General features: G+C 49.5%; 1 protein-coding gene across 1 annotated transcript; it reads left to right on the top strand.

Annotated features, from left to right (window-relative positions):
• Window positions 1-15,764: 15,764 nt before the first annotated feature.
• Window positions 15,765-16,889, top strand: LOC100281956 (triacylglycerol lipase). The gene has a single exon (NM_001371806.1). It carries the CDS (start codon window positions 15,782-15,784, stop codon window positions 16,577-16,579), a length of 798 nt encoding a protein of 265 aa, NP_001358735.1. The 5' UTR covers window positions 15,765-15,781; the 3' UTR covers window positions 16,580-16,889.
• The last annotated feature ends 4,207 nt before the right edge of the window (window positions 16,890-21,096 follow it).

Here is a 21,096-nt window from a genome sequence, read left to right as displayed (position 1 = left end):
ACCAAGCACGGCGTACGGGCCACCGATGGATCACACGTCTACGTCCACTGGGATCAAAGGCAGGCAGGAAAGCGCAGCATCTGTCAGTGTGAACGAATCAGCACGCGGAGCCAATTAAGACCGGGTGAATGAGTGCCTATGGGCTATGGCGCACAAATTCCCCGATTAGGAGCCCAAAAACTTGGTTTTACACGGAGAAACCCGCGGCGCACAAAATTTCGCCCTCTATTAGATTATCTTCAATAGACTCCTTATCTAACTCTCTATTTCAATCTCTAATCTACGAACAGTGCAATCTATAATTTAAAATAGTACTTTCTGTTGGATTTATGGGCTAGGCTCAATTGAGTAATTCAATTAAGTCCTAGAAAAATCTCAAAAGCCCATGTATAGGTATGACTAGGGAATAGTGGAATAACTAGGTGATTACCCGTGCGTTGCAACAGGGACATATAATAACATAATAACTTATATACAAAATGTGTCTTATATTGTTATAAGAAAATGTTTCATAATCCATTTGTAATCCTAGCCATACATAAATTTTGTTATTTTAATTTAGTTGTTTCACTACTACATTACAACCATCCACTACCGGAATCGCAGGCTTTGCCGAGTGCCCGAAGCACTCGGCAAAGCCTTAAAAACACTCGGCAAAGGCTTTGCCGAGTGTCGCACTCGACAAAGAAGGCTCGGCACACAGTGCATCGGCAAAACCTTCTTTGTCGAGTGCTTTTTCTCGGGCACTCGGCAAAGAGATTTGCCGAGTGCCAGAGAGCACTCGGCAAAGAAAAGCAGCCGTTACGGCGCCGGGTGACGGAGACTGCGGCTTTGCCGAGTGTCTCTGGTGACACTCGACAAAAGAGTTATCTTTGCCGAGTGTCTGCCCGGCAACACTCGGCAAATGATCCATCTTTGTCGAGTGCCACCTAGGACACTCGGTAAAGAACCCGTCAGGGAGGGTCCCCATGTCAGGTTCTTTGCCGAGTGTCAGAGACATTACACTCGGCAAAGAACCTATACCGGTGCCCAGGTCTTGGTTCTTTGCCGAGTGTTACACTCGGCAAAGTGACCAGTATGCACCTTTTTATTTGTTTTTTGTATTCCATCCACACAAACAAAAAATATTACATATATACATCACAGATATCATCATAAACATAAATAGCCAACACAAACATAAATATTCATCACAAACATAAGTGTTCAACACAAGTATCAAACACAAACATAAGTCTCATACGTCTCAAGCTCTGACATAAGTATCAAACACAAACATAAGTATTATACACAAGTTCTGAAGTCTAAACACTGAAAACACAACATCTCATGGAGGTGGGCGGTTTGACTGGTGCTGCATTGGGCTAAACCCTTCTGGAGGGTTGTTGGATGCCGCCCCAGATTGGCCCTGCACAGAGAAGAGATTGCATGTGTTATACCAGATGCATTACCAACATCTAACTACAATTTTGATACTCACAGGAGTATGGAAGAGAGCAGGGTCAACTGGAGGGAACAATGGAGGTGGTGGAGCGATGCCCTGTGCGGCGCCAAGGCTTTGCATGTACTGGAACATCTCTACCATCCTCTGATCAGCCTCCCGCTCCGCCTCCCGCTCCGCCATAATCCTCGCCTCCATCTCGTGACGTTCCCTCCTCTCTTCTTCTAGTTGAGTCTGTAATATTACAAGCCAACGTTATAGTAACTCAAAGAGAAGGTATATAACTCAAGGAAGGACGAGTTACAGAAGCACTAACCTTGAGTTGCTGTATGCGAAGCTGTGAGCTGTCGTGCCGAGGTCGTATGGCTGGACTCGAGCCCGTGCTCCTTGCTCTCACCTGAGACAGAGTGGGAGTGGAGGACGAGTCGATTGTCGAGTCGGCAATCCAGTAGCGCCCATGTCTCTTGCCTCCTCCGACCCTCATGAGCACATCGGGGTCGATCGGCTCGGTGCTTGGATCATAGTCTGGGCCATGGACCTCCTGCGCCATGGCGGTGTAGTCATGAAGGCGGTTGTAGACGGCGTGGTTGGTGTAGGCCTCGGGCCTGTCCTCCGGGTTGTAGGTGACGTCTGACGTCGCTTTGCCCTTATGGGCCATAGCATAGGCCGAGAAGGTGGAGCAAGGTCGGCCACCATGTGACGCCGACTGCAAGAAAACCAACGAGATAGTTAGAAACAATATCTAATCCAATGCTATATACCTAAATAAAAAAGAGTGCGTACCCATGCTTCGGCATAATTCCCTAGGCTCGGGCTGCCTTGGTGGTGGGAGGGACCTTGCATCATCATACGCCGTTCCCGGCTAGCGGTGTGTGCCTCCTCCCACTCAACCGAACACCACATATCCACCATCTGCTCCCAGCACAGAGGATGTGCGGCGCACCAATGTGGAATCACCTACAAAGTAAACACGTAAAGTGCATATCAGAAGATAAAATAAAATTCATGCATGGAGTGCTGGAACCAAAATGCATGACTTTACCTGCAGGTACTGGTCCCTGGTCAACGACATGGTTCGGGCTTGCTGCTTGTTCACCCTCTCCCCAAGGACGGAGCCATGGTAGGTGATGATGGCCTGGATTCGGGCCTCATAGTGCATGTCCACGACGAGCTTCTTACAGCTCGTGGTGGCCACCACATCCGCCCTAGCCTCGTATCCAGCATCGCATCTAAAGAAATCCTGCATACAAAAACGATGTATCCATACATTATTTCAAGAATTTGTAACGAATGCGACATATTTTACATTATACTAAGACTTACCCACAGCTCTTGCTTCACCCGCTCTGCCTTGTTTGCGAATTCCCGGCCGTCCCGGTCTACTGCATCGGGGGCGACGGCGTAGTGGTCGAAGGTAAAAGTTGGGCCCGTCACTCCGGCGTACTCCACCAATCCAAGGAAGTGTTCCCTGCACAGCAGGCCGAGGATGCCATTGGGAGGGCGACGATGACCCCCAGCATAATCCAGAACCGTCCAAGACCTGTCCAAGTGATAAATAAAAATTATTAGTTTATATTATGATTTTGAACACGTAATAGAATGAAGAACATATTATGATTTTGAACACATAATAGAATGAAGAACATAAAGTTACATACCTCTCCCCATCCGGCCGAATCAGCGGTCGCCTCTCCCGAAGTATGGGACGCGGAAGGAGACTCGCGGGGCCTCGCAGGTAGATGCTCCTCGAACTTGAGCCGCCAGAACCTGAGGCGTCATGCTGCTGGTCGTCGTCGTCCTGCTGCTGGTCGTCGTCGACCTGAGGCTCCGCCTGCTGCTGGACAAGGTCATCCTGCTGCGCTGTAGCATCCCAAAAATCCTAACCCAGGTTTGAAACCCTAATCTACCCTTTTCCCCTCCCTGCATCCTCAAATTCCAAGACCTCCACTAAATTTTCTTCATCTTATGCATACATTTTGTTTGATCACAAAGCACCTCACTTAGATTCTATTTTTTTAAACACTTAGAATATCCACAAAATAATTTGTTCAAAAGAAAAGGGGCAAAATGGGAAATAGTAAATTGAGATGAAAAAGAAAAAGAGAAAAGCTTTCTCCTCTCCCTGCTGGACCGGCTTCCGGCCCAAACCCGCGACCCCTCCCTTCCCACGCGCCCGCGCTCCTCCGCTTTCGGCCCATCTTCGGCCTGCCTCCGCGCGCGCGCGCCAGCCTGCTCCACGCCCCGCATCTCTCGCTGGCAAGGCGTCCCCACCCGTCAGCCGCCCTCTTTCTCGCGCGCTCGCTCCCTCTGGCAGAATGGCCCCGCTGGTCAGTTGCTTCGTCGTCCTTCCGCCGTCTCTTCACCGAAGTCACCTCCGGCCGTCGCCTCCGTCCTCCCCTCTGCCACCTCGCCGCACAGGGAAGTTTGGCACCGCTCCGTCCTCCCCCCCTTGACCAGCGTCCTCGCCGGTACCGCCCCACCGTAGCGTCCCCTCGGCGGCGTTGTGCGGCATTAATGGCGGCACTGTGAAGCTCGTCGGAGCCAAGCTGCTCCACCGCCCCCCTTCCCTCGCGCGCCTATAAAAGGCTCGCCCCGAGCCCCTCCTTCCTCGCACCAGCCTCGGCCATCCCTCTCCTCCCCTCCCCCGAGCACAATTCGCGAAGCGCTGACGTCGTTCTCCTCTCCGGTGAGTCCCTTCCTCCTCCTCCCTCTCCTTCTCCGATGGTCCGGCAAGAAATTAAGTGGGGCGAGCAGCTCCCTCACGTAGCCACGAAGCCGAAGCACCACCTTCCAACCCCCGTCCCCGACCCAGAGCCCACCGGCGGCGATCCCCGCCGCGGAACTCCGCCCCCTCCCCGTGGGCAGCCCCCTCCCAACCCTCTCCGACCAAATTGAGCCTACCGTTGGAATCGCCAGCCTCCACCCGTGCCAAACCACCCTCCCTTGGTCGAAGAACCGGGCCACCGGCGGCAAGCCGCCGTCAAGCTGGTTCGCCCCGCCGTCTGGTCGCGACGCCGTTTCCTCCCCCCCCTCTCGCTGGCAAGTGGGCCCATAGAAGCGTCGTCGCCCTCGCAGCCGCGCCGTCTCCCCCTCGCTCTTGGGCCGCCCCTGGGCCGAAAGCACTTCCGCGCGCGCGCTCGCGCCCGGGGTGGGCCAAAAGCCGTGCCCCCAGCCCAGGAAGGAGGATTTCTCTTTTCTTTTTCTTTTCCACCCCCCCTTTTCCCATTTAAAATAGTGTTCTCAATATTTTATGCACCAAAAAAATTATCAAAAAGGATTTCCAAGGTTACATACAATAATGTTGTTAGAAAATGACACACTATGATTGATAAATCACTGTTGATGTATTGTTTTACTGCCTGTTTCCTAGAAGAAGCGGGGACCGCCGATCCGGATCCCGCAGCTCCGGAAGAAGGGTCGGAGCCTGAACTTTCGGAAGTAGATCTTCTGTGCCAAGAGAGCTTCAACGAAGGCAAGTCCATCCTTCCCTTGATGCATAAATTACCCATTCTCTCTACCACTGCCTAGACCGGGAACTATGGGGGAATATTGCATTGTGAGTGAGAGATGGCCCGCATTAACATATTCATTCTGGATACGAAATGTGGTTTGGGAAGAAAGGAAATGTGTTTTCTTCAAATAAAGTCTCCTCCTGAAAAGTTTTGCGATGAAGGGTACTCACCCTCATCACCCTGGAGTGGGATGATCAGGGACTCCCTGGTTTAGGGGAGGGCCTAAGGTGTTGGCTCAGCTGGTTTAGGTGTGAGCAGAAGGATTGTCCCCTCATATAAGGAGCGGCTTGTCATTTTCACTACCTGTACTCCTTTATCGTACAACCACTCGAGACTGTGTGGGCAGTCACTCAATCCAAACTCGTGCGGTCCAACCCCAGGGTTAAGAAGGCTGGGGAGCACCGGGAGGATAAGGAGGGGGAAAGTTTTGTCCGGTTTGGACATGGTGGTGGCCTGACTCCTTCCGGATAACCGTTAAGGTTAGGACGTACGAGTAAGGAAAGAGATCCGGCATTCGGGTCTCGCGATGGTGAGATCGCAGAAACTGGGCTAGTGGGTAAAGTGTACCCCTCTGCGCAGAGTTGAAACCTATTCGAATAGTCCGTGTCCACTGGTATGGATGAGTCCGGTATGGTATGGCAATTAGAACTTTCTCTATGAATTTCAAGAAAAAGGGAATGTGTGAATAAGTAGGTGTTAGGAAAGAACTAAGGCCACGGGAGCGGGAAGCTCAGTGGCGGTTGAGTTTTTGGTTATTATAAGACTATGGGAAAAACCTTCAAGTATCTGCCTTCCTCTAAGAAAAATGTTGAGTGACCACAACTCCACCAAATTGAGCATGTATATCATAGGTCTCTTTCTCTCTACGGGAGCGGGGTGGGCTTGCGGAATACCTAGTGTATTCACCCAGATTTATTTATGTTTTTCAGCAGCCGAGGACTTCTTTTCTGCTATGCTTGATTAAGAGGGCTGTGTCTGCACCCAGTTCTGCCTGTGGCTTGGGCTAGTGTTTTTTTCCTACTGCGTTTCTTAATTTGGCTCTCTCGAGCTTGTACCCCGGTATTGTAATAATTTTAGCTAAACTCTGTACTATTTGAATTAAGGAATGTGTTTACTAGCCTCCTGGGACTAGTAATTGTTTCACATTTGAGTCCCAAAGGACCGGGACGCTTCAGGTGGTATCAGAGCCCATAGGACTGGCCGTAGGACGCAACCCTGACCTTAAAAACTTGCCCTAAAAAGAAAATACCTCTTACCCCAAGAAAAATTTTCTCTTCTCCTCCCCAATTTTAACAAGGCCCTTCTTTTCCTATTCCAGATGGAAGACTCTCTGGCCATTAGGACATCCTACTGCTCAGAGGTGGAAGGGTTCCCGCATCTCCTGCGAAGCTGTGCGCTTCGCATGGGGATCCGCAAGAAGCCGGAATACGTCTGGACGGAGCATATCGAAGGCGGAATAGAGAAATGCTCTATGGCAGTCTACCTGGGGGAAAGCCGAAACTATCCAAACCATCCTTCCTTCCAAGTCACTATTACCGGATACCGTTTCCCCGATACTTGCCAAAATGTTGCCCGAAAAGCCCTCCGACAACTGTGTCAGAACTACAACAAAGTGATCTTCGAAACCCCCCTTCGCTACTTTCCACCCAGCAACAAGAATACCCCCACCTGGAGGAAAAGACTCCAGGCCCTATCAGGAGGAGATCCTATTGAGAATGATCCCACCATTGTCTACATGGCCGGATATCTTCACACCCTTGACAACCAATATGATGACCTCGCCCTCCACTGCACCTCCCTAACCTCCCGGGTGGAAAGCCTGGAGCAAAAAGTCAGGGAACTTTCAGAAGAAAAGGCGTCCCTCCAAGAGAGCCTCTCAATGGCCGAAGGGGAAGAGACCAATACCCGCGAAGCCTACCGCACCCTAAAATTGGACTATGACAAGAAACTGAAGAAGCTCGCCCCCGCAAGAAAAATCCGCAAGAAAAATCCGCAAGAAGACCAAAAGCCAAGGATGTCAGACTGAGCAGAAGGAAGAAAACCCTCCAAGGAACCCATCCGACACCGAAGAGATGTCCCTGGCCAGCCTTGATGACCTTCTCAAGGAATTTGGGGACACTTTAGAGAAGGAATTCGGGAGTACCCTAGATAGCACTCGCGTGTGATGGGCTTGCGGTAGCAGGGTGTTGTGTTATGTAATGGCTTGATGTAATGAATAAAATAACTAGTTAAAAAAATGGCATGTGCATAATAGTGACTCTCTTCCCATGGCAGATGGCTTCGGATAGAACCACGCCTACCGCCTCCGGGATTGGAGCAAGACTTCCTCTAGGGGCTGAAGGAGAGGCTGGCGGAGAAGGGGGTGAGACCCACCTCCCCGCACCTCCGGAACTACCATTAGACCTAGCCCAAGTTCTGGCCAATCAAACCCGACTCATTGAAGTCCTCACTCGAAGTCTGGAAAACCAGCGCCCAGGCGGTGGAAGGCCACAGGACAGGATGGGAGAATTTTTAAGACTCAAGCCTCCCACGTTCGCAGGGTCCAGCAATCCCCTCGATGCAGATGACTGGCTTCGCACGATCAAGAGGAAGTTGGAAGCCATCGCTTGTCCTGAGAATCAGCGTGTTCAGCTGGCAGCTCATCAGCTTTCAGGAATGGCCTTAGCTTGGTGGGACACCTTCAGTGAAGCCGTCAGAGATGCTACATGGGCAGAATTCGAAGCAACTTTCCGTGAGCACCACGTACCCCAAGGGATAGTTCAACTCAAGGAGGATGAATTCCGGGAGTTAACTCAGGGCGGAAGGTTAGTCAGTGAGTATGTGCACAAGTTCACCGAACTGGCCCGCTACGCGGCCGAGGATGTCAGCACCGAGGCCAGAAAAATGGCCCGTTTTCTGAGAGGGTTAAGACCCGAGCTTAAGACCATCCTCGCCAGCCAAGACTTCCACAGCTTCTCTCACCTCTCCAACAAAGCTATTCAAGTGGAAAGGGCAAAAGAAGAAGAAAAAGGGCACCTCAAGAGGAAATTCCAAGTCCTCTGAGCGCAACAGCAAGAACGTCACCAGAGAGCTCGACCCTTTGGGCTTCCACCCAGGGGTCCAAGCTTCAATAAACAATCTGGACCCTCCCCATCACGCTACAGTCAGCAGAGTCAGAGCTCCCATCAGGCACCCTCCGTTGCAAGCAACCAGCCGCCAGCAAACGCCTGTTGGCACTGCGGAGACCCCAGTCACTTCAAGAACAACTGCCCCCAGTTGAAGGCACCCGGACCAACTTACTCCAACTCGGTGAATGGCCCCAAGATTCCATCGGCACCTACCTCCAAGGCACTTCCTTCAAACAGCCAGCATAGCAGGACTCAGTATCAGGGCAGAGCCCGGGTCAACCACGTCGACGCTCAAGAAGCTCAGCAAGCCCCGGGAGTAGTGCTCGGTGAGTTCCTTGTTGAATTTACTCCCGCTTCTGTGCTTTTTGATTCGGGAGCATCCCATTCTTTTATAGCCGCTAAGTTTGTGGAAGAGGATGGCATTCCACGGAAGATAGTATCAGATAGAGGAACGCAGTTCACTTCAAAATTTTGGAAGGGCCTTCAGCAAGCAATGGGCACCAAGCTAGATTTCAGCACTGCTTATCATCCCCAGTCAGATGGTCAAACCGAAAGAGTCAACAAGGTCCTTGAGGATTTACTCAGAGCCTGCGTGTTAGCCTTCGACAGAGATTGGGAGTCCAGTTTGCCGTACGCCAAATTCTCGTACAACAACAGCCATCAAGCCAGCATCAAGATATCACCATTTGAAGCGCTGTACGGAAGAAAATGCCAGACTCCCCTAATGTGGTCCAATGTGGGAGAAAGGACGCTAGAAGGACCCGACTTTGTTAAAGAAGCCGAAGAAAAAGTTGCTTTGATCCGCAGGAGGTTACTTGAAGCTCAGAGTCGACAGAAGAGTTACGCAGACAATAGGCGAAGGGAACTCAGATTTGAGGAAGGAGATTTTGTTTATCTCAAGGTTTCCCCAATGCGTGGTGTCAAAAGGTTCCAGATGAAGGGAAAGCTAGCACCCCGTTTCGTCGGTCCTTACCCTGTCATTTCCCGAATAGGACCCGTGGCATACCGTCTTAAGCTACCAGAATCCATGTCAGATATTCACAATGTGTTCCATGTGTCTCAACTCCGCAAATGCCTAAAAGTACCAGAAACCCGCATCGAGGCAGAGGCAATTCAGATTCAAAAGGATCTCCAGTATCGGGAAAAGCCAGTGAAGATTCTCGACTCAGCAGTGAGAAGGACCCGCAATTCAGAAGTGAAACTCTGTAAGGTTCAGTGGAGCAGAGATGGAGAAGAGGAAGCCACCTGGGAAAGTGAGGACTCTCTGAGGAAGGAATACCCTTACCTTTTCTCGAGCCCCGTCTGAATCTCGAGGGCGAGATTCATTTAAGTGGGGTAGGTTTGTAGCATCCCAAAAATCCTAACCCAGGTTTGAAACCCTAATCTACCCTTTTCCCCTCCCTGCATCCTCAATTCCAAGACCTCCACTAAATTTTCTTCATCTTATGCATGCATTTTGTTTGATCACAAAGCACCTCACTTAGATTCTATTTTTTTAACACTTAGAATATCCACAAAATAATTTGTTCAAAAGAAAAGGGGCAAAATGGGGAATAGGAAATTGAGAGGAAAAAGAAAAAGAGAAAAGCTTTCTCCTCTCCCTGCTGGACCGGCTTCCGGCCCAAACCCGCGACCCCTCCCTTCCCACGCGCCCGCGCTCCTCCGCTTTCGGCCCATCTTCGGCCTGCCTCCGCGCGCGCGCGCCAGCCTGCTCCACGCCCTGCATCTCTCGCTGGCAAGGCGTCCCCACCCATCAGCCGCCCTCTTTCTCGCGCGCTCGCTCCCTCTGGCAGAATGGCCCCGCTGGTCAGTTGCTTCGTCGTCCTTCCGCCGTCTCTTCACCGAAGTCACCTCCGGCCGTCGCCTCCGTCCTCCCCTCTGCCACCTCGCCACACAGGGAAGTTTGGCACCGCTCCGTCCTCCCCCCCTTGACCAGCGTCCTCGCCGGTACCGCCCCGCCGTAGCGTCCCCTCGGCGGCGCTGTGCGGCATTAATGGCGGCACTGTGAAGCTCGCCGGAGCCAAGCAGCTCCACCGCCCCCCCCTTCCCTCGCGCGCCTATAAAAGGCTCGCCCCGAGCCCCTCCTTCCTCGCACCAGCCTCGGCCATCCCTCTCCTCCCCTCCCCCGAGCACAATTCGCGAAGCGCCGGCGTCGTTCTCCTCTCCGGTGAGTCCCTTCCTCCTCCTCCCTCTCCTTCTCCGATGGTCCGGCAAGAAATTAAGTGGGGCGAGTAGCTCCCTCACGTAGCCACGAACCCGAAGCACCACCTTCCAACCCCCGTCCCCCACCCAGAGCCCACCGGCGGCGATCCCCGCCGCGGAACTCCGCCCCCTCCCCGTGGGCAGCCCCCTCCCAACCCTCTCCAGCCAAATTGAGCCTACCGTTGGAATCGCCAGCCTCCACCCGTGCCAAACCACCCTCCCTTGGTCGAAGAACCGGGCCACCGGCGGCAAGCCGCCGTCAAGCTGGTTCGCCCCGCCGTCTGGCCGCGACGTCGTTTCCTCCCCCCCTCTCGCTGGCAAGTGGGCCCACAGAAGCGTCGTCGCCCTCGCAGCCGCGCCGTCTCCCCCTCGCTCTTGGGCCGCCCCTGGGCCGAAAGCACTTCCGCGCGCGCTTGCGCCCGGGGTGGGCCAAAAGCCGTGCCCCCAGCCCAGGAAGGAGGATTTCTCTTTTCTTTTTCTTTTCCACCCCCTTTTCCCATTTAAAATAGTGTTCTCAATATTTTATGCACCAAAAAAATTATCAAAAAGGATTTCCAAGGTTACATACAATAATGTTGTTAGAAAATGACACACTATGATTGATAAATCACTGTTGATGTATTGTTTTACTGCCTGTTTCCTAGAAGAAGCGGGGACCGCCGATCCGGATCCCGCAGCTCCGGAAGAAGGGTCGGAGCCCGAACTTCCGGAAGTAGATCTTCTGTGCCAAGAGAGCTTCAACGAAGGCAAGTCCATCCTTCCCTTGATGCATAAATTACCCATTCTCTCTACCACTGCCTAGACCGGGAACTATGGGGGAATATTGCATTGTGAGTGAGAGATGGCCCGCATTAACATATTCATTCTGGATACGAAATGTGGTTTGGGAAGAAAGGAAATGTGTTTTATTCAAATAAAGTCTCCTCCTGAAAAGTTTTGTGATTAAGGGTACTCACCCTCATCACCCTGGAGTGGGATGATCAGGGACTCCCTGGTTTAGGGGAGGGCCTAAGGTGTTGGCTCAGCTGGTTTAGGTGTGAGCAGAAGGATTGTCCCCTCATATAAGGACCGGCTTGTCATTTTCACTACATGTACTCCTTTATCGTACAACCACTCGAGACTGTGTGGGCAGTCACTCAATCCGAACTCGTGCGGTCCAACCCCAGGGTTAAGAAGGCTGGGGAGCACCGGGAGGATAAGGAGGGGGAAAGTTTTGTCCGGTTTGGACATGGTGGTGGCCTGACTCCTTCCAGATAACCGTTAAGGTTAGGACGTATGAGTAAGGAAAGAGATCCGGCATTCGGGTCTCGCGACGGTGAGATCGCAGAAACCGGGCTAGTGGGTAAAGTGTACCCCTCTGCGCATAGTTGAAACCTATTCGAATAGTCCGTGTCCACTGGTATGGATGAGTTCGGTATGGTATGGCAATTAGAACTTTCTCTATGAATTTCAAGAAAAAGGGAATGTGTGAATAAGTAGGTGTTAGGAAAGAACTAAGGCCACGGGAGCGGGAAGCTCAGTGGCGGTTGAGTTTTTGGTTATTATAAGACTATGGGAAAAACCTTCAAGTATCTGCCTTCCTCTAAGAAAAATGTTGAGTGACCACAACTCCACCAAATTGAGCATGTATATCATAGGTCTCTTTCTCTCTACGGGAGCGGGGTGGGCTTGCGGAATACCTAGTGTATTCACCCAGATTTATTTATGTTTTTCAGCAGCCGAGGACTTCTTTTCTGCTATGCTTGATTAAGAGGGCTGTGTCTGCACCTAGTTCTGCCTGTGGCTTGGGCTAGTGTTTTTTTCCTACTGCGTTTCTTAATTTGGCTCTCTCGAGCTTGTACCCCGGTATTGTAATAATTTTAGCTAAACTCTGTACTATTTGAAGTAAGGAATGTGTTTACTAGCCTCCTGGGACTAGTAATTGTTTCACATTTGAGTCCCAAAGGACCGGGACGCTTCATGCGCTGCCTGCTGTGCCTCGACCTGCTCTGCCTCGTCCGCCGTCCTACTCCTCCTCCCCCCTCCTCCTCAGCCAACTGCCCACCATATTTGTCCAACAACCTGCAATTAAGAGTAAACAAATAAGCACATATAAAAAGATGTATTTAAAAACAGGTGTGAAATAAAAAGTCATATAGCATTACATCGATTAAAAATAATCTTCATATGTGTCGGGGTTAGCCGGATCATAACTCTCATCATCACTATCAACCATTTCAATCTCAACACCATCGGAAGACGCAAGTTCCTCATTAATGTCATTGCCTTCAAGGATTACTAAGTCATTATCATTTTGCACCTTATCATCCTCCTCATCAACAACCATTTCAATATCTATGTTCATTCCGATAGCTTCAGTTAAGTCTATCTCAAATCACCCTTCTAGCCTATCTTCTTGGAAGAACTCTCCATCATATGTGTCCGGGTCTAAGTTGTAATCTTCGTCGTTAGGAACAGGTAACCTCCCGTGCGGCGATACCTTATACACAACATCCCAACCCTTAAGATGTTCTTTCGTTTGGCACACATATGAGAGATAATACACTTGTGTGGCCTGTTGGGCCACGATATAGACATCGTCTCCTGCTAAGGTGGAATCTTGTCGAATTTCGACTATCCCAAGATTAGAATGTGTCCGTCTCGTCACTTGAGAGTCAAACCAATGACATTTGAATATCACTGTAGTAAGAGGTTTGGAAGCATAAAAATTGAGCTCATATATTTCTTCGATTCGTCCAAAATAATTGACATTGTCAAGGCCGGGCGTAAAGACTCCAGAACACGTTGTTTTCCGATTGGGCCGACTTTTTTCGTAGTTTGTTGTGCGAAAACGGTATCCATTGACGTCATACCCAGAATATTTCTTGACCCTATAAGCAAAGTCGTTGGCTACTTGTCTCAACTCGGCACTCATAGATGGATCTCTTTGGCCCTGCAAGTATTCGCAAGTTAAAAGACATTAAATTGAGTTCGAAGACGTATCTCTTTTACAAAATAAGCACGTACCTTACGTTTGAACCAGGAAATGAAATCGGGCAACCCATTTCTCGCACCCTTTCTAAGAAGAGTGTCATATTCATGTGGAGTGGGGTCCCTTGATTGACGCCAGAATTCATGAAGAAATTGTCGGTCCCAGCGCACAAGAATTCATGGCCGGTCAGTAGTGACTTACGTGGCAGGTTGAGCTTCAGGTGATGATGAGCTAAACGGTGTGACGGCACCGTTGTCGGATGCGGTGCCCAGAACAACCCAAGAGTCGCCGGCATTGGTGACGACCATGAGGTCCCCCTGTTTGAGATGAACAACGCGGTGCAACCGCTCTGGACCGCGCCCAAGCGGCAGCTGCGACGGAGCTTGCCGAACACAGCGACACATGTGGCCACGTAGTACTGCTTCCAGAGGTCGAACTGGCAGTCGCCAAGCTTATTCTCGTCGTCGATGAGTGATGTCAACGCGAGCGCCTCCTGCCAGTGGTGTTTGTTCGGGTTTCCAAGTAATAAACATGGATTCATCTTTAGCGTTGGTTTATGAAAATGACTCACAAGTCAAATCCATGGAAAAAATATTACGAAGAATAAATGTCACACATATAAAAAGAATTTAAGTTGAAAACATTATTCAAACAAAAAGAAATTGCATGCAAGGCTCTTCTTTAAATACTACTCCCTCCATCCAAAAATATAATCCAAGAATCTCGTTGATAATTATCTACTACTACACATTGTGCAAAAGTTGCAGGTAGGCTTTGGGAGAGATGTTGTAGATATTTTTACTGTAACAGATATTGACATAAACACACATGTGGTGTAGTGGCAGCTACAAGCACATTTTCTTGGGAGGTCGCAGGTTCGAATCTCATTGGGGCCACATTTGTGTTTTTTTAATTTAATTTTAGTTAGGCGTGGGATGCACGTGGGAATGAGAATGAGATTTGCGGAGATGGGGGAATGAGAAAGACAGTGACAGCCGGGAATGGGAATGAGCTTTGCGGGGAGGGGGAATGGAAATGGGAGAACACTGGCTGGGCTTTGCGGGGAGGGGGAATGGGAATGACAGTCTACCCCTTACCGTCTTAATAAGTAGTAAAGATTAGTACCATATTGCTAGTTCAAGTGGAGTTGAACTAGTTTAAATATTGAGGCTACACTCACTCACCAAGTCATGGATGAGAGGAGCGCGCGCTCGCTTGCTTGGTCGGGCCAAAGGCGCGGGCGCACGACATGTACGTGAATGGTCTGCCGAAATCTGGCCCCTCGTCTTGCGGGGGCGTGTCTTCCTTTTGCCGTTTTATTTTTTGGTTGCTTGGCTGTTAAGTTTAGAATCCTAACCGATCGCTATAAGGAATTCATCCAAAATTTCGTCTCTGCTCACAACTACGTTGTCATCGTAGTTCTCTTCATCCCGACCGCCGACGTGCATCTGCGCTCGGGAGAGCAGGTCTCCGGAACCCTTCGCCTTCGAGATCCTGCACCGATAGAGGGCGAATAAGGTTTTTAGAAAGCGTCCTCACGCGACTGCTCGCGATCTTGTCGTCGAACCCTGCTCCTTCGACGTCATCGGCCCCGCTGTTTCGACGTCGTCGACCCTGCTGCTTTCGGTCCGCGTCATCTTCCAATATGTCTGATCAGTACGTATCATCTAATTTAACTTTATACTTCAGCTCTTCTGATTTGGTCATGATTTATATTTAGAATTTAATCTAAAAAATATCTAATATTTCAACACTTTGCACGTCCGTTTACGTCGCCTACTGGAGATGGTTGCAGGGGTGGTGCAAAACCTGAATACCTGATATTGGCGCGGTAGCTTACCCCGCGATTCTCACCGGCAGCGCCAGGTCGGAAATATCTCGGTACCGGCTCACCGATACCCGTCGATCGCCGTTGCGTGACGACACCAACCACGGCAACAGGCGGAGCAACCATGCCAGGCCGCAGCTAGCTAGCCGGCACCCCGCAGGCGTCAGGCAGATGGATATACAACATTAGAGATCCATGCTGTCTGTCCCCGCAGCCTGACCTGACCTACCTGTCATACGACGCCCACGCGAAATGATTCGTTCCTTCACCATCGTCCGTCCTTGGTACGGTGCACGCCTTAGTACGGTGCCAGGCCGAATATATGCTCCCTGCCCAAAAGCGCATTATCGTCCGTCGTGCCTCGCCCTCCCGCCTTTGCAGCCTGGCGGCAACTATTGCTCGCGTTGGCTGCCATCCACCCGCGCCAGATGCCGACCGATCGAGATCTCGTGTGCGGTCCGATCCAGTCGATTCAGTCCAACTGAGAACAAAGGAGGGGACGGCCCCCGGACGATCGCGCTTTGTTCTGCCCTTTTATTTATTCCCGGCAATTAAAAAAAAGGCCACGGGGGCTTTGCTCCACTAGGCACTAGCTAAGCAAATTCGGCGTCATCCTGTACACCCCCTGCTACCCTCCGGCGTGAGGCCTGGGGGAGTCGGGGTCGGGGTATATATTGCCCGCATCCCCCGCCACGCATTCCCTACGACACACCAACGGCAATGGCGCAGCAAGCGAGCTCCCCGGCCTGCCCGACGACTGCTACTACTACTACTACATGGACAGAGCTCACCAACACGAGCTGGAGGGACGACGACTACAGGCGGATGGTGATGGCGTACCTGATCGAGGCGGTGTACCTGCTGGAGCTGGAGCGGCAGGAGCGGCGCGACGCGGCGGCGGTGGCGCAGCAGTGGTGGGAGCCGTTCCAGTTCCGCCTGGCGCACGAGCTGGTGGACGACCGCGACGGCTCCGTGTTCGGCGCCGTCTTCGAGCGCGACCACCAAGCCAGCCCGACCCCGACCCCGAGCGGCGCGCCCAGCGCCGTCGTCGCGTTCCGCGGCGCGCTGCTGCGCGCCCCCACCATCCGCCGCGACGTCGAGGACCGGCTCCGCCTGCTGGCCCGGGACAGCCTCCGCGGCTCCGCGCGGCTCGCGCGCGCCGCGCAGGCGCTCAGCGCCACCGTCGACCGCTTCGGCTCCGAGAACGTCTGCGTCTGCGGCCACTCCCTGGGCGCCGGCTTCGCGCGCCAGGTCGTCCGGATGCTCGTGGCCTCCTCGCCGCGCCAGCAGCAGCAGCAGCAGCAGCAGGCCGCCGCGGCGTCCCTCGAGTACCACCTCTTCAACGCGCCCTACCTGTCGCTGCCCATGGGCGTCAGGGGCGTGCTCAGGACGGCGGACTGCCTGCTCAAGGCGCTCCGCTCCGGCGTCGCCAAGTGGCGCGGCAAGGCGCTCCGGAACGTGGCCTACGCCAACTGCATCCTCGGCTACACCAGGCTCGAGAGCACCAGGAAGTTGTGAAGGATCGGATGCGCGATGCCTCCCTCCACACCTCGAATCCTCTACGACGCTGACTCGAACGGTTCAACCGTCCCCCGCCCGCGAACCAAACTGTACCTATGGAATGCGAATGCGAGCCCCGTGTGTGTGATCGATTACCTTGTAGTACAAACTAGAAACAAGTTAGAAATTAATTCAATTCTAGCAGGAGTCGAATAATTAAGCTTCCGGCGGCGACCGGAGGATGCAAGGCTTTGCATGCATGCTTTGCTTTGTACAAATCTTCAAATGTGAATTATGCCAGTTATATAGCATAGCATTGTTCTCCATTCATGTATTTTGGACCCAAAACGGACCGGGCTTCATCAGGCCCAGGCTAAACCAGGCGGCCCGTTTAGCCATCTCTAACGCTTAGACTCAAACAAACATAATTTAACATTATTGATTAATCATTACATTACTAATATGTGAACCAAAGGGTAGTTCTACCGACAGTCCGACAAGATTGGCTTGTAGCATGCATGAATCTGTCTCAGCGTCGTACTCGTACACCGCACAACTGCGCTCTTGTTTTGGGTGCACGCTCTTTGATCGCTTGCTTCTAGTCCAATCGATGTGCACGACACGACAACAAGCTCCGCCGGCATCGGCATGTAGGACAAAGGTGTCGGATTCTCATCTCGTTGATCGATCGAGCGGCAGACGACGGTCGTGTCGGGGGGGGGCATCCTACTGTCATGTCCTGTTCGTGCTGGTTTTCAACTTTCGACAAGCACCTATCATGCATGAGAGGCACGCAGAGTCGCAGACAATTATTATGGACCCTTTCTATCGTCCCTTTTCCTATGTTTTTTTTTTGCCATGCTTCACTGTCGTCTCTCTTTCAAACTTGCTCGGCTTTGCAATCTTCCAAAGGGAGACGGTATTAAGTTGGTAATTCCGGACAGTTGTAGATCAGGGCACGTTTATTTCGTTACTATGAGCCTAGGAGAGGCAGATTGGCTCGCAAGGACGCTTTCGCAAGCATCAGGACAGCTAGCAACAAAAAAAAAAAAAAACGGCGGCTAATGTTAAACGCTATGCATACAGCATGTTGCTTTTCTTCTATTTTTAGAGTCCGCACAACCCACTAACCTTACAAGCTTTTACTATATATATATATATATATATATATATATATATCATTGAGTTAGCAACCCGGATAAAATAGGATCTCTTAGATACGATCAAAATCTAAAAATCGATGAAATTATACCACATTGAATTAGCAAGACATCAAAAGAAAGATTTTCTAATCCATTAAAAACACTCAAATACAAAAATGAACAGATCCGGTTAAATTTCACTAAGGCTAAGGGTAAAAAAAAAGCAGCCCCAATCACAATGGCAAAATTGTGATTTTTTTGGCAATTTAAAGAAGTAAAATAATCTTGTAACGTCTGTTAGCGCAAAAAAAAAGAATGCATGCATGAGTCAAACACGATCCAATGCATGCGCATAAATTTAGGAAAGATATGTGCGGCAGTTTCTGTTTTTAAAATCCTTTATTTCCTCCATAAATTTAGGATCGCTGCAACAGCCATGCAGCTAGACGCGTAAGGACCATTTTATGATATATACTGAGACTAAATATGCTACACTGTGTTAATAATTATGCAATTCGATATACTGCGTAAAAATCTGTTACCAGCTGCATGCACACGAATTTATGATAAAAAAATGTGCAATGAAAGGAAATGAATTACACGCATAGAAACAAAAAATCGTATTTAATGTTTTATTTTCTTTATAAATATAAGGTCCCTCCAACATCCATGCAGCTAAAACACATTAAATCTAGTTTATGACATATACTGATACAAATTATACTACATGGTGTAGGTATTTATGCAATTCGTTACACTACGTAAAAAATCTGGCATGTTGTTCACTGGTGGACGCACCTCCGGGTTGGAGCGTAATAACCTTAAGTTTTGAGCATAAAATTCCTCAATTATAAGCGTATATACCGAGCCAATGTGAGAGGTTGATAGCTCTAGTAGGTTGTTATTACGATCCTATTTTTATGGTAGATCCGAAAAATATGGCAGTCGCATGCATGCGGTTATACAGATCCTAAAATTATGGCAAAATGCATGCATGAGTCAAACACGTTCCCTTGCATGCGCGTAAATTTAGGAAAGATAGGTGTGGCGGTTTCTATTTTAAATGCTTTATTTCCTCCATAAATTTAGGATCGCTGCAACAGACATGCAACTAAAACTCGTAATGACCATTTTATGCTATATACTGATACTAAATATGCTACACTGTGTAGATAATTATGCAATTCGGTATACTGCGTAAAAATCTGCTACAGACTGCATACACACGAATTTATGATGGAAAGAATATGCAATGAAAGGAAATGAATTGCATGCATAGAAACAAAAAAATCACATTTAATGTTTCATTTGCTTCATAAATATAGGATCCCTCCAACAGCCATGCAACTAAACGCATTAGAACTAGTTTATGATGTATACTGAAACAAATTATACTACACGGTGTAGGTATTTATGCAATTCCTTACACTGCGTAAAAAATCTGGCATGTTGTTCACTGGTGGACGCATCTCCGGATGGAGCGTAAAAACCTTAAGTTTTGAGCATAAAATCCCTCAATTATAAGCGTAAATACCGAGTCAATTAGAGGTTGATAGCTTTAGTAGGTTGTTATTACGATCCTATTTTTATGACAGATCCGAAAACATGGCAGCCGCATGCATGCGGTTTCTATTTTTATACAGATCCAAAAATTATGGCAAAATCGTGGGAGTTTCTATTGCATGCGCGCAAATTAAGAACAACATAAATCAAGGAATTGTCTTTCCAATGTGCATGCAGTAAACTGATATACGAACCCTGTGTTAAAGCATAAAATCATACAGTTTTTAGCGTAAATAATACATGTGGTAGGCATAAAACACAATAAACGAAAAGAAAAATGCGCCGGATCGGAGGATGTCACGCGCGATCATCGCTGCGCGCATCTCGCCCCTTTCGTGACGTCGCTCGCTCGAACATCGCGCCTCATGCGTCGCCGTCGCTACTCGCACGTCGACGGGCGTCGCTTGCTCGTCGGCCTTGGAAGTGCCGCCTCCTCGGGGCTTCGGGGACGCCGCCGCTTGCCCGCACAAGGGCCTCGCTGCAGATCGAGGAACCTCCGCCACCGCGCGTCGAGGTAATGGAGTTGCGGCCACCAGCCTGGGATCCGTCGTCGCCGCACAAGGGCGCTGCCGCCGCTCGCCCTCTGGATCGGGGGCCGCCACCGCCGGCCTGGGAACCGCCACCACCGCATGTCGAGGTCGGGGAGCCACGGCCACCGCAGCCACTGGCCGGGGTCCGCCGCGCGCGCGCTATCGGGCAACCGACGTCGCTAATGAATCGAGATGGGGCATGAAAAATTGAACCATAGCACTCCGGGTCCTATTTTATAGACGTCCGGATGTGGTCCGACTCGACCGGATTGCACTGTCTGGCCCGGGCTTCCTTTAGTTATTGGAAGCCCAGGGCTCCTAATATACAATATATATATATATATATATATATATATATATATATATATATATATATATATATATATATATATATATAGACACACACATATATATACAAGTGTTGGCCTCACACGAAAAGCTCAACACTAAGTACTTGGCAGTACTGTTCACATGTTGGAAGCCACCATTCACTTGTTTCGTGGTCCCGAGATAGTATCACTCCTTTCTCTTACGCTTTTCTGCTTTTGCTCACACTCGCCTTTTTTCCCCTCCCACTGTCCCACATGTTCTTTTTTTTTCTTGAAGCAATGGTAGCCTCTATAGGCTGCCTAGATAAGTGTAGAGCACCATCAGGTGGCATTTGAGTCTAGCTAAATTAAGTCTAGACAAATTTAGAGCACCGAAATTATGTAACTCGGTGGCATCCAGTCTAGCTGGATCTATAAGGCTATCCACGATGCAGGTTACTTTAAAGGGTGCTTAAATGCACTGGAGCTAATAATTAGCTACTAAAATTAGCTGATGACATCCAAATAATAGTTAGTTAGCTATTTATTAGCTAGCTAATTCTACTAGTAATTTTTTAGCCAACTAACTATTAGCTTTATTGCATTCAAACACCCCCTAAATCCTTACTCTATATCATTACTCACAGATGAAAGTGGTGATCCAAACTATTAGGACAAATTCAATATTTTAAAATAGATATGTATAAAATTTGATGTTGATCTTTTCATATGTTATCAAACACATTATTACAAATAAGAATAAAATAATACATAACTTGTTTTATGTATTATTTTCTCTCTAAAACAAAAAATTATCGAATTTGTTTTCGAATCCATACCGAATTTTATATCTATCATTTGATAATATATAGGATGAATTTGAGGTTTATCTTTTATGAATATTTACAAGCTCAATGTTAAAAACAAGAATACAAATTTGTATAGTGTATTTTATATCCTATTTATTCGCAACCAAAGAAAAGCAACTAAAA

The sequence above is a fragment of the Zea mays genome, chromosome 2 (genome assembly GCF_902167145.1).
Source record: "Zea mays cultivar B73 chromosome 2, Zm-B73-REFERENCE-NAM-5.0, whole genome shotgun sequence".
Taxonomy (NCBI): domain Eukaryota; kingdom Viridiplantae; phylum Streptophyta; class Magnoliopsida; order Poales; family Poaceae; genus Zea; species Zea mays.
Note: the sequence above shows the minus strand (reverse complement) of the source record. Positions and strands in the feature narration are given on the sequence as shown.

Coding starts and splice junctions, on each gene's coding strand:
- LOC100281956 (NM_001371806.1), top strand. CDS start 15,782: ATGGCGCAGCAAGCGAGCTCCCCGGCCTGCCCGACGACTGCTACTACT.